At 54.1% G+C, this 12,494-nt stretch overlaps 1 protein-coding gene across 1 annotated transcript in view; it reads left to right on the forward strand.

The window, feature by feature from the left end:
- SAMD4B (sterile alpha motif domain containing 4B) overlaps positions 1-12,494 on the forward strand; it is a 32,850-nt gene that overhangs the window by 14,291 nt on the left and 6,065 nt on the right. Inside the window, exons 3-7 of the mRNA XM_067556753.1 lie at positions 5,703-6,179; positions 9,045-9,284; positions 9,862-9,971; positions 10,680-10,766; positions 11,685-11,991. Coding sequence (XP_067412854.1) covers positions 5,703-6,179; positions 9,045-9,284; positions 9,862-9,971; positions 10,680-10,766; positions 11,685-11,991 — 1,221 coding nt within the window. The remainder of the gene's footprint in view (positions 1-5,702; positions 6,180-9,044; positions 9,285-9,861; positions 9,972-10,679; positions 10,767-11,684; positions 11,992-12,494) is intronic.

Here is a 12,494-nt window from a genome sequence, read left to right on the forward strand (position 1 = left end):
TTTTAAACCAGTGTAGTTATATGGAGGCAATCCCTAGTATGGATGCTGTTAAACTGGTACCATATGGGAAGCAGAACTAGCTACAGGCCAGGTCTGCTCTACAGACTTCTGCCAGCATAGCTCCATCGGTGAGGGCTGTGAAGAGGTGTAATCCTGGAGCAGTTTAGCTTTGTCACCAAAAGCCCCAAAGTAGATGAAACTATGCTAGTAAAACTGTGTTTGTACCAGTGTAAGATGCATCCACACTAGGACAGCTTGCTTGGTTTAGCTATGCCCGCAAAGCACTCCAATGGGGACCTGGCCACAGTGAGATAAAAACATCAGTACCGCTGTAACTGCACCCATATGGGGTGGTGTCTGTTTGTCCCACTGTGATTAGACTGGTAGATTTAAAGCATATGCCGACAAGCTCAAAGGCACCTTAATGAGCCTATGCTTGGGTTGCTGGTCCTAGCAAAGCGACTTGCTGTTGTAACTAAGTTTTCTGAGGCCTTGTCTGCACTTACAATGTTAAAATGTGTGGGTGAGAGCAGTGTCTTTTTACCAGTATCGTTTTTTAATCAGTAATAGCCAGTGAGGTGCAGTTATGCCAGTATACAGTGCTTTTATTCCAGTATAGTTTATCTTGCTTTGCCAAAACAAGGAAAGCTACACCAGCATAACTCCATCTACACTAAGGTGGGTGGGTGGTTTGTTCGTTTTTTTTGCCACTCAAACTATGCTGGTAGCAATGGGGTGGAATCTGCCCTTTAAATATCCTGGTGTGGGTATATATGGTATCAGCAAGACATAACTTTTCTCTTCCCCTCCTCCCCATCTTAATTTTGTGGCTAACTTGGTTAAACGCTAATTTTTTTTGTGCATGTGATCAATTTTGTATTAATTTTCCTAAAGGAACAATAAAAAAAAACCCAAAAGGTAAACGACTTACAGCTTGTATATGTTACCAGATACTGCCTGCTTCACAGGATATCCAACACAATTATGCAGTTACACAACTTTACAACTTGTTCAAGCTGCAAGATCAGGCAATACAAAATCAGACAATATTACACAGACATAACATGCTAGGGTGAAGGTAACAACAACAATAATAATAAAAAGACAGACACAAATAGGCAAAAAAGGGAAGTGGAGGAGTTATCTCAGCATTCTTGATCCAAACATATCAAGAAAGAAGTTCCAAATTTCTTTGAATTCATATCATTTCTCTCTACATCCTTAAGCTGTTCTTTCTTTAACTCCACTCCGCCCCCTCCCAGAAATCAGCACCATCAAAACTCTTCAGACAACTTAACATTGTTTCCATCTAGCTGAAGCAAAACACAAATTCCAGCTGCTGATGCACAATAGAAAAACATTGGTCTTCTCAGCAAAAAGTAATTAGCTGTTTCCCGTATTCAGTAGCCAGTTTTCAAAGCAAAGTAAAACTTGATTTGCAAATGGGCATCTTGTTTTCTTCCTAAAAGGGAATGATCTGAATTGAAAGGACCGTTTAATTTAAAAACACGTAACGAGTAAACTTTAAAAAGTTTGTTGCTTTTGAGCTGGGAAGAAGTGTCAGATTGTGAATGTTCCAGGCCTCGGAACAGATTAGATTTTTTTTTTAAAATTCTACCTATTTGGTTTGGGGTTTTTTAAAGAAAGAGTTCTTGATTCAGATAAAACTCCCACCCTCCCACCCTGCTTGTGCCTGGCTTCAGCTGGCGTGTGAATTTCAACAGTCTAGTTTCAGAATTCCCCCAGGAGGGGATTTGATATTGAAAATGTGGCAAACCTGCCTGGCAGCCCTCTAGCCCCCAGCTTGTATGTGTGGGAATGGTCCTTGGTCCCTCAATGAAGTAGCAAAGCAAATATTGTCAAGTTGGTGCAGGGCCTGCCGGCAGCTTGCAGGAAACACTTGTTGAATGGCTGGTCTCAGCCCCTCTGGGGCCTAGCCTTTCCCTAGGCTTTAAAGTTAAAAATAGTGTGTGTGTGGTGGGAGATGTCTCAGAGGTAGCAGCTCTGTCATTTCCAAGTGTGTCTCCTGCTCCTTGGCTGGGATTGCTGTCTAAATCTTACATGGGAGAGCGTTCTGCTGGGGGCAGGCAGGGATGGGCCTAGCCCAGATTGGAATGTCAGGCGCCTGCTTGTTTCTACAGTCGCTCTGGTGATGTGTGGATGCCCCTAAATAAACCACGGAGGTGATGGATTCCAGTTCCATTAAGTGAAGCTCCCATCTCTCCAGGGACTCGGTGCTTTTCCTCCCGAGATCTTTAAGTGCTCTGCAAACGTATGGTTATCCCTGTTTTACAGATGAAGAAACGGAGGCACACGGGCGCAAGGCGGCAACTTGCCCTGTCTCTCTCAGCAAATCCGGGGAAGAGCTAGCACTAGAACCCAAGAGTCCTGACCCTTCAGACCTATGTCATGCCCACACTGTCCCCCTTGGAGGGGATTCTCGAGACCTAAGATCAATATCAGAGTAGCAGCCCCATCGCCATAGTGCAGAGCTGTGGAAGGGGACCCTTGGCCAGTGTGGGGTTACCCCTCTGTGCAGCAGGTCCGTTCTTCCACAGGTGGAGGAAGGGTCTTCCCTTAGGGAGACCAAGAGGAAACAATGGTAGGAACTAAGTTTAAGGAATGAAGAGAGCTGAGCCTGCGTATGCAGCTCCTGTTGGCAGAGGATATCTTTCCTCCGACAGGCACAGGGCTGTGCGGACTCTGCCTTTCAGCTTCCTGGGATCTGGGTCCAAAGGCTCCTGTGTGGTTGGTGGGTAGCTTCGGCTTATGTTTGTATCCTTGGGGCGTCCTGCCCCCAGAGGGGGCAGTGTGTGCTGGAATCTGTCTGCTGTGACTCTGCAGGGAAAGCTTCTCCCAAAGTCTCCCAGCCCCTCTCCAGCACTGAATGTTCTTCAGTGCAAGGGGGATTGAAGTTGTTATTAAAGGACAAGAGATCCCAATTCTGCAGCCTGCGCTGCCGGGGAAAGGATGACCAGAGCCTCAAGCATCCAAATGCATTGGAAACGCCCTCCCCAATTCAAACACACAAGGATTCCTACTGAGTCCATGGGGTTGGGGAAACTGAGGCAGGGCAGCACAGTGACCCGCGCCAGTCCACATGCACCAGGTTAGCAGCGGAGCTGGGATTAGCATTGAGGTAGTGGGGAGAGAGCTGCATGCATGCCTCTGTTGGAGTTGAACAGACCATCCCGACAGCGCCACTGAGGCAGCTGTTCTGGGATGCTGAAAATTGTGGACCAGTAGTGGAGGTGGGAGAGGAAATCTTGGATCAGGAGACCAGGGAAAACCCCTACTCCCTTAGAAAGTTCCCCAGGAGATCTTCATCTCCATGCAGAGTGGATAGGACCTTGGATCTCCTCTGATCCAAGACACCACCACCCCCTTCCCCGCCCACACACACACACCCACCCGTCTGCATGGAACTCTGTGGCACTACCTCCGAAAGCTGAGAGTGGCTCGGTCCTCTCTATTGTGGCTATTCCAAAGGGGCAGTCGTGCCTCCTAGAATTAAGGTTGGGTCTAGCTTACTGGTGACCTGCTGACTTTCCTAAAAGCCCTAAAATCCGCCTGCTGACTCGGATTGTCTGGAAACTTGCTGTGCCTCGAGGGAATCCAGCGTAGCGTGACCGATCCAAACTTGAGATCACTTGAGCATAGAGGACTGTCTCCCTCCCTTAAAATTTGTCTTGGATGAGATCAACATTTTACATTGAGAACAGCCACGCTGGGTCCTGCCGTCCCACAGTGGGACTGTGCCAGGTCTTCAGAGGGAATGACCAGAACAGTGGTCTGGATGGAGTGGCCCGTCCCCTCTTGTCCAATCCCAGCTTCTGACTGTTTACGGACACCCGGAGCGCAGGATTGTATCCCTGATCATCTTGTCTAATAGCCGCAGATGGAGCTATCCTCCATGACCTTGTCTAATTCTTTTTTGAACCTGGTTATTCTTTTGGCCCTCACAACATCCCATGGCAATAGGTTCCACAGGTTGACTGTGCTTTATGTGAAAAAGTACTTCCTTTTGTTTGTTTTTAAACCTTCTACCTGTTCATTTAATCTGGTAAAATTAATTATGGTTCTTGTAACTCACCTGGGGTTCAAACTATGGCTCTGATCCTCCCTGCACCGATAGCATCGTCTTGGGATTTTATTCCACTGCACAGTGGGGTTGGGGTTGCTGGCAGAGGAGAGGAAGGATGGTCCAATGGTTAGGGCACTAACCTAGGACTTGGGAGACCAGCTGTGCCACAAACTCTTGGGGGCGAGTCACTTTGCCTCTCTGTGCCTCAGTTTCTCCATCCATGCAGTGGGGACAGTATCTCGTCTCTGCCTCACTAAAGATTTTGAGGCGCTTGGTTATGGGAGGCCAGATAAGGACCTAAGACTCGCCCCTTCTCTGTAAGAAAGCTGAGATGCACCACTCTGTTTCACAAGCCGGAATGGTTCATACCTTCCCTTGTGCTCTGGCTGCTAGCTGACACAGTCCCCTCTTCCAGCCAGCGCCATTCGCTTCTTGGGCTGGAGGTGCACAATCTCAATCATCACCTGGTTATTTCTCAGTGACTGAAGGGTTATTTACCTAATCACTAAATGCTTGAGAAATATCTGCCAGGTTTCAATGTCTTTCAGCTTCCCCCCAAATGCCCATAACAAATATGTTCACTTCAGCCCCTCTCCCTGTGAAGGCCTCTTTTACCCTCCCCGCCCACATCAATTCCTGTCTTTAAGTCCTTCATGCTAGCTGGGGAAGAGAGCTGGAGAATCATAGTTGTCATGTTAGGTTTGGGCAGAGATCTGGGGAGTTTAGTAGGAAGAGGTAGCATGGCCTAGTGGATAGAGCATTGGACTTTAAATCCAGGTCTGATGAGCCCTGCTCTGCCGCTGACCTGCTGGGTGACCTTGGGCAAATCGCTGCCTTCTAGGTGCCTCAGTTTCCCCAGCTGTAAAAGGTAGTAATGAGACCACGTTTGTAAAGTGCTTGGAGATCTCTGGATGAAAAGTGCTTTCTATGGAAAGAGTTTGATGGGTAGCGGTCTTTCGGTGTAGTAACCTGTGGGAGCCGCCTCCTTATCTCCAGGCGGGGCGACACCCAAGTTACCCAGCGCCCCTGCCTTGGAGGTGGTTAACCCTGATGTGTGGTTCATTCCCTTCTTACCAGAAAGCGTCATCCCTCCTGAATCTTCCAGGGTCCATCCGTGTCAAGAACTCTCACTTGGAGCAAGTGGGGGGCAGAGGGATGGTTTGGCCTATTTGACTCCATCGAAATTGGATGGGGGAGTCCAAGGCTTGAGTGCCGCAGGGAGCGAGTGGGGGGGGGGGGGGGGGCCGACCTCAGTCATCACGGACCCCCGTGCCCCGGGGCGGGGATGAGGGTGCTTTGTTGCTGGAAGTGGTGGTGATGTTTTGGGAGATCACTTGAGATCACCAGGTCTAGGTTGGGATGTTGTTCCGGGTGTCTGGCTCTGGTAAGCCCATTGGTCACCCTAACGTCCCCCCCTGCCTGTTGGCTTTTCGGTAGGATGCACATCTTCCTGCCTGAAGCTGCTGCTAGGGTTCCCACGCACCTCTTCGCCAGCTGTCTCGTTCCTCCCCAGCGGTAGCTGCGTTGATTTTGCTCTGCGGCGAAAGCTGCTGGAGGAAGAAGCAGGGGCCTGTTTGTTTCTGCCCTTCACCTCTCTCTGGCCTCTCTCCCCAAACAGCTGTCATCAGCCAGTGGCACCAGGAGTCCAAGGACAAGGTGGTCTCCCTCCTCCTGTCTCACCTGCCCCTGCTGCAGCCTGGCAATACGGAAGCCAAGTCCGAATACATGAAGCTATTGCAGAAGGTCCTGGCCTACTCCATCGAGAGCAACTTGTTCATCGAGGAGAGCCGGCAGCTGCTGTCCTACGCCCTCATCCACCCGGCCACCACGCTGGACGATCGCAACTCCCTGGCCCTGTGGCTCAACCACCTTGAGGAGCGCTTGTCCAGCGGCTACTCCAGCCAGGGCAGGGGCCGGCCCGACGCTGCCTCCCACTCGCGCCAGGGCTCAGACGAGTGGCAGGGCCCGGTGGACTCGGGCATGGGGGAGCTGGGACACGGCTGGCAGGAGAAGCTGCCCCGAGAAAACGGACACTTGCCCTTCCATTCCTCCAGCTCGGTGCCGTCGGCCGTCAACAGCATTGGAAGCAACGCAGGTGCGGGGCAGGGGAGAGGGGGAGATGCGGGGCGGGAGGGGGACGGGGCATGGGCAGCAGGTAGCAGGTGTAGATGCTGGTGATCTTCTGTGCTGTTTCTGCAGTACAGCAAACCCTGAGCCAAAGCCCTTCAAAGTACCAATCCTTCTGTGAGAAAAACTTCCCTCCTCTCCCCATCTTAGAATCCTAGAAGATGAGGGTTGGAAGGGAATCATCAGGAATCATCTAGTCCAACCCCCTGCTCAAAGCAGGACCAACCCCAACTAAATCATCCCAGCCAGGGCTTTGTCAAGCCGGGCCTCAAACACCTCTAAGGATGGAGATTCCACCACCTCCCTAGGTAACCCATTCCAGTGCTTCACCACCCTCCTAGGGGAAAAGTTTTCCTAATATCCAACCTAGACCTCCCCCACTGTAACTTGAGACAGTTGCTCCTTGTTCTGTCATCTGCCACCACTGAGAACAGCCTAGCTCCATCCTCCCTGGAACCCCTTTCAGGCGGTTAAAGGCTGCTCTCAAATCCCCTCTCATTCTTCTCTTCTGCGGACTAAACAAGCCTAGTTCCCTCAGTGTCCCTTCATAACCCATGTGCTCCAGCCCCCTAATCAATTTTATTGTCCTCTGCTGGACTCTCTCCAGTTTGTCCACATCCTTCCTGTAGTGGGGGGCCCAAAACTGGGCACAATACTCCAAATCTGGCCTCCCCAGTGCTGAATAGAGGGGAACAATCACTTCCCTCGATCTGCTGGCAATGCTCCTACCAATGCAGCCCAATATGCTGTTAGCCTTCTTGGCAACCAGGGCATACTACTGACTCATCCAGCTTTTTGTCCACTGTAACCCCCAGGTCCTTTTCTGCAGAACTGCTGCTTAGTCAGTCGGTCCCCAGTCTGTAGCTGTGCATGGAATTTTTTCCGTCCCAAGTGCAGGACTCTGCACTTGTCCTTGTTGAATCTCATCAGATTTCTTTTGGTCCAATCCTCCAATTTGTACATTAAAAATGCATGCCTTGTGTCGAGTCTGAACATGCGCAGCTTCAACTCCCATTCACTGGATCAGGTTAGACCTTCCTCTGCTAGACTGAAGATCCCATTATCTAATGTTTGTTCCCCACATAGGTACTTAGTCTGGGTTAAGATCACCTCTTAACCTTCTCTTTAAACTTAGTCTGGTCTTTCTTTAAGATCACCTCTAATCATTCTCGTGGCTCCCTGTAGATCTCTCTTCACAGAGGTGAGATATCACAATCGTGTTTTACCCACGAGGAAACTGAGGCACGAAGAGGGGAAAACCACTTGCCCACAGCTGGTCAGCATGAGAGATGGAAACAGAACCCAGGAGTCCCTCTCAGCTGAGCCTTGCTTCCTCCCCCAGACTCTGCTCCGTGGAGTGCCGCTTTCTGGTGGGCCCCAGAACACAATATTTTGAGGACCGAGCAGGGGTTTAGAGGGTGGGAGTGTGTCCTGGTGTGTGGTCTGGAGTGTGTGAGGAAAAGGGGGTTAGGTGCCAAGCTCCAATCTCAACTTGGACCTTGGGGGAGGCAGGGCTTGGCACATCCGTGCCCCACGTCTCCATGCCTAAGTTTCTCCATCTCTGAAATGGAGCTGATGATATTCACTACCGCTCCATCACAAAGGGCGTTCGGTAATGTCTGCACAGTGCTTTGGGTGTGGGAAGTGCCGGGAGCCCTACGTACCCAGCGGGTGGAGGGGGTGTACCCACGTATATATGCCATAGTGATTGGCAAGGTGAACCAAGATTGAAAGTGGTGATCAAGGCAGTGTCAGGAAAGGTGGCTGGGGGTGTCTGTTTCTATGGCGACCTACTCCTCCCCCCGCCCCCAATAACTGCCTCTACTTTTTAGTAAAGAAACAGGAACGATTAACTTTAATAATCAACGTTATTCATCCCTGATGGACACGTTTCCCTCCTCTTTCATCTCCTCCTCTCCCACTGGGGCAGTTCCAGGTGGATTTCCCTCCCTGCAGCCCCCAGATAGACACCCCAGCGGTGCAGTGACTGGGGGGGGAGGGAACGTGTGTGTTCTTCAAATGGAAATGGCTTCATTTTAACAGCTAAAAACAACACAAATCAAACCAGAGGCGGCTAAACCGGACCTACTAGCGTCCCCTTTAACTCGAAACTTGCCTCCAAGCGTCTAGCGGGAGATCTGTGGCGAGGGAGGGAGAGCGGTGGCAGGGGGTGGAGGACACCAGCCTCTCTTCGCCACCCAGTGTAGCAGGGAAGGAAGGCTGGGGTTGAATTATTCCCTGGCTGGCTCCAGGGGAAGCCAAGAGAGCATCAAGCAGTGCGAACAGCAGGTCAGTTCAAGACCCTCCCCTCCCCATATTGACCCTTCTAAGCCTTTTGCCGCTGTTCGTCCCTCTGCATGGGCGACTGGCAAAGGGAGCGTGGTCTAGCGGCTAGTTCACCCATAGGGGTGGATTTGGCTCCCAGCTGCGCTGTCGATTCTCTGCGGGCGTGGGAACAAGCTGCTTCCCAGGGAGTGGGTTCCAACTCCTGTCAGTCAGTTGCGTCTAGGGCCTTGGATGGAAAGCGCCGTAGTCGGGCAGAGCGTTGCCGCAGCAGGAATTCTGCCCCTGTGATTCTGGGGGAGCCTCGTTGGGGGGACAGTGGCCATTCTGGGGCCATATCCTGAATGCAGAGAGCAGGATTCTGGTGAAGAAGGACTTTCAGACAGTAAGGTCCTGAGGCGTTGGCTGCACTGAGTGGTAGGTGGTTGATCATCTCCCTCCCCCCCACATCCCAGGAGCAGCAGTGATGGGCGCTCATCCTCCCTGGTAGGCCTGTAGGACGTGAGCTCTGACCCCGATGTCATGTTAATTCTCTACCCTCCCCTTCCAGCTCTGCCCTGCCAAATTCACCCCAGCCCGCTCAAGCGCTCCATGTCCCTCATCCCCACCAGCCCGCAGGCCCCCGGCGAGTGGATGAGTCCTGAAGAGCTGTGCGCCCGGCAGGCTTTCATCCCGGGGGACCACGCGCCCTTGTCCCCCCAGAGCAGCGTGGCCTCCTCGGGCAGTGAGCAGACGGAGGAGCAAAGTGGCAGCCGCAACACCTTTCAGGAGGACGGCAGTGGCATGAAAGGTACAGCAGAGGGGACGCTGGCGGTCCGTGCTGGGGCGGGAACCCCGACTCCCCTGGAAACACAGGGCTTCCCTGCCGGATGGGTCTGCCAACTACTCTGCTCCAGTTTCACAGGGTCAGCCAGCCGGAGAAAGCGAGGGCTTCCCTGCCTGTGTAACTGTAACCAGGCGACTCCCAGCGATTGGGGGATGAGACAAGGGCAGTGTGAGCTACGGGATGAGCCTTTCCTGTGTCCGTGATGGGAATCCCACTGCAGATAGGGCACGGCTTGGAAATCAGTTCGCCTCGGTCTGTAATCTGGCTGTCCCTAGAAGATGGGTGAATGCCCTTCAAATACCCTCTCTCACTCCCCTTGTCATGGGAGAAGGTCCTGCCTTGGGACTGGATTTTTGGCCTCAGAAGGGGAATGTTGCTCTGGCTCTGGGGAGCACCAGAGCGGCCGGTGTATAATGCAGGCGGTGCTGAGAGCCAGCTGCAGCGTCTGTCCCCGTTCTGCAGCTGTGGAAGCTTCCCCAGGCCTGGCTGGCGGGTGGTGGGCGAGGTTACACTGAAGGGCTGGTCTCGCCCCTCTCCGCAGACGTTCCCTCGTGGCTGAAGAGCCTTCGCCTGCACAAGTACGCAGCCCTCTTCTCCCAGATGACGTACGAAGAGATGATGACCCTCACGGAGCAGCACCTGGAGTCCCAGGTGAGGAGGGGAGAGCAGGGTCCCAGCCTCCGCTCTGGCCCTTGCGTGTGTCCTCCTAGAGTAGCCTCTTGGCGGCTGTGCTGTTGCAGGCCACGCATCTGCCGGGAAAGGGCTTGTGCTGAGATGAGGAACGTGGTGGGGCACGAGACCACCTGGGTTTGGGGGTGGGGGGCTGCCCTGCCTCCTGGGACCCACGGGCATTCAGGCTGGAGAAGAGCTCTTAGCTCCTCCAGTCCATCTCCCAGCTCATCCAGGATGCTCCGATGCTCCCCCTCCGGCGTCTTTGTCCAGTGCAGGGGCACGTTGCACAGACTGAGGGGGGCACTCTGGCACCCGCCAGCTGGGAAGGGGCTCTCAGTATAACATAAACGCATGGGCATCAGCCCCCATCCCCATAGCGCCTGGGCACTCGGTGGGCACCGGGGTAGAAAAGGCACCGTGCTGAGAAGCCAGCAGAGATTGTTCTTCGATTCAGCGTCACTAAATTCCAGGGGCTTCTCTGGATACCTACCGGCCCTGAGCCTGAAATTCCCACCTGCCTGTGGGGAGAAGAGCGCTGAGTTCCTCTTGAGTTGCGTGCCATCCCGGGGCACTTGCTGTTGAGACCTGTGGCACCAGGGGGGAGGGGGTGTCTCTGAGCCTGCCAGGGTGCGGGTGGCTGCATCCATGGCTGTCTCCTTAGCCCCCACTTCTCTTCTTCCTGCACAGAACGTGACCAAAGGAGCCAGGCACAAAATTGCCCTGAGCATCCAGAAGCTGCGGGAGAGGCAGAGCGTTCTCAAGTCTCTGGAGAAGGTAAAAGACCCAATGGCTTCCCCTGCGCGGTCTGAGCTGGCCTCGGGGTCGAGGAGGCTCCTTGAATCTCCCAGCTGTAGGACGGGGATCACGATCCTTGCTTTGTCTGCTTAGACTGGGAGCTGCTTGGGATCCGGGCCCCTCTGTCAGGACCTGCGCAGCGCCCAGCGCAATGTGGCAGGAGGCCCAATCTCAGTTAGGGGCCTCTGGGTGCTACTGTAATTCACATAGTGGGTGGCACTGGTGAGAGGCTCTGCATTGGCTCCCATTCGCATAGCTCCTGGGGCCCGGCTGTGGAAGCGGCTGCGAGTGTGGCTACCCAGGAGCACCGAGACTCGGAGTCAGGGAGGGGAGCGTGTGCAGGGCTGGGGATGCGCACTGGTTTGATCTCTGATGCGGAAAGGTGCTTTCACCCAGCCCACCACCACGATTGGCACTGGCTCCTCCTCCCCTCCCACCACTCGGCAGGGCAGCCGAGGGCTTGACGCGTGGCAGGTCGCTAGAGCCCTGCAGATCTGTGGATCTCCGCGAACGGATGCGGATACAAATGTTACATCTGCTCAGGGCTCGACAGATGGCACCTCTGGACGCTAGACTTGCAGCACAGCGGCCGGGGGAGTTTGCTTCGAGGTTGCTGGAGTTCCCCCCAGAGTCTTCAGCATCTGTGTAGGGCAGACAGGATCTTGTGGCTGGGAGCTGCGAGTGCGCGGCACCATCTAACAGCCCAGGGCCTTGTCCTAAATTGCCTGAACTCTTTCTGCCGCGAAGGGCTGCTGGGACTGGAACCTGTGATCCTGGGTGCTCTGGAGCCTGATATCTGGAGCACTGAGTCCCTTACCCTTGCTCCTTTTTGAGACATGGGGCTGCCTTTAATTTATCTTGACATCTTCCCCTCCAAACCACCGCCTCCTTCCGCAGGACATCCTAGAAGGTGGGAACCTGTGGAACGCGCTGCAGGAGCTCCAGCAGATAATCATCACGCCCATCAAAGCCTACAGCACCCTGCAGGCCATGGTGACTCCCAAGGAGGGGCAGCAGGTGATGCCCGAGCGCCACGGAGTCCCCAGGCCAGGCCTGGACAAAGCCACCAACGGGGCGGAGGACAAGGAGCCTGCGGCAGACGGCTTCCCGTCCCAGACGGCCTCGCCCTGCGACGGAGAGTCAGCCACGGCGCCCATCGCGGAAGGGGACATCCCGGGGCAGTTCACCCGCGTGATGGGGAAAGGTAAGAACGTCCCTGAACCCGGGGTCGGGTCCGAATTGCGCCACCGGTGTCCATAGGGCATGGTGCCATTCGGGTGGCCCGGGGTGCTAGGGACAGCCTTGTTGCGTCTCTCCTTGATGGGAGCATTATGGATTTGGGGCATCCCACCATGATGAGGAAGGGGGTGGTGTCCTGGAACACATGCCAGCGAGAGAACGGCCTGCTAGTCTGTGTAGGCCAGAAAGACGCCCCCGCACGTTGGCTTGCCTGGCGGCTGACTGACATCTCCAGCCATGTTTCAGGCGGGTGACAGAGGGTGCCGCTAACTCCCGTTTCGGGGGAAGGGAAGCTGGATGACTTCCCCCATCTGTTTGGGGGAGGGGGTAGGAGCTGGGCACAAGGACTCCTGGCTTCTCTTCCTGGCTGTGGGAAGGAGGTGGGGGGTTGAGTGACTAGAGCGGGGGTGGGGCCAGGCAGGACTCCTGGGTTCTTTCCAGCCCTGCTGCTTGCTCATCGCTTGTCCT

Source organism: Emydura macquarii, unplaced genomic scaffold (genome assembly GCF_026122565.2).
Source record: "Emydura macquarii macquarii isolate MOO-44397 ecotype Brisbane River unplaced genomic scaffold, CSIRO-AGI_Emac_v2 contig_1790, whole genome shotgun sequence".
NCBI lineage: Eukaryota > Metazoa > Chordata > Testudines > Chelidae > Emydura > Emydura macquarii.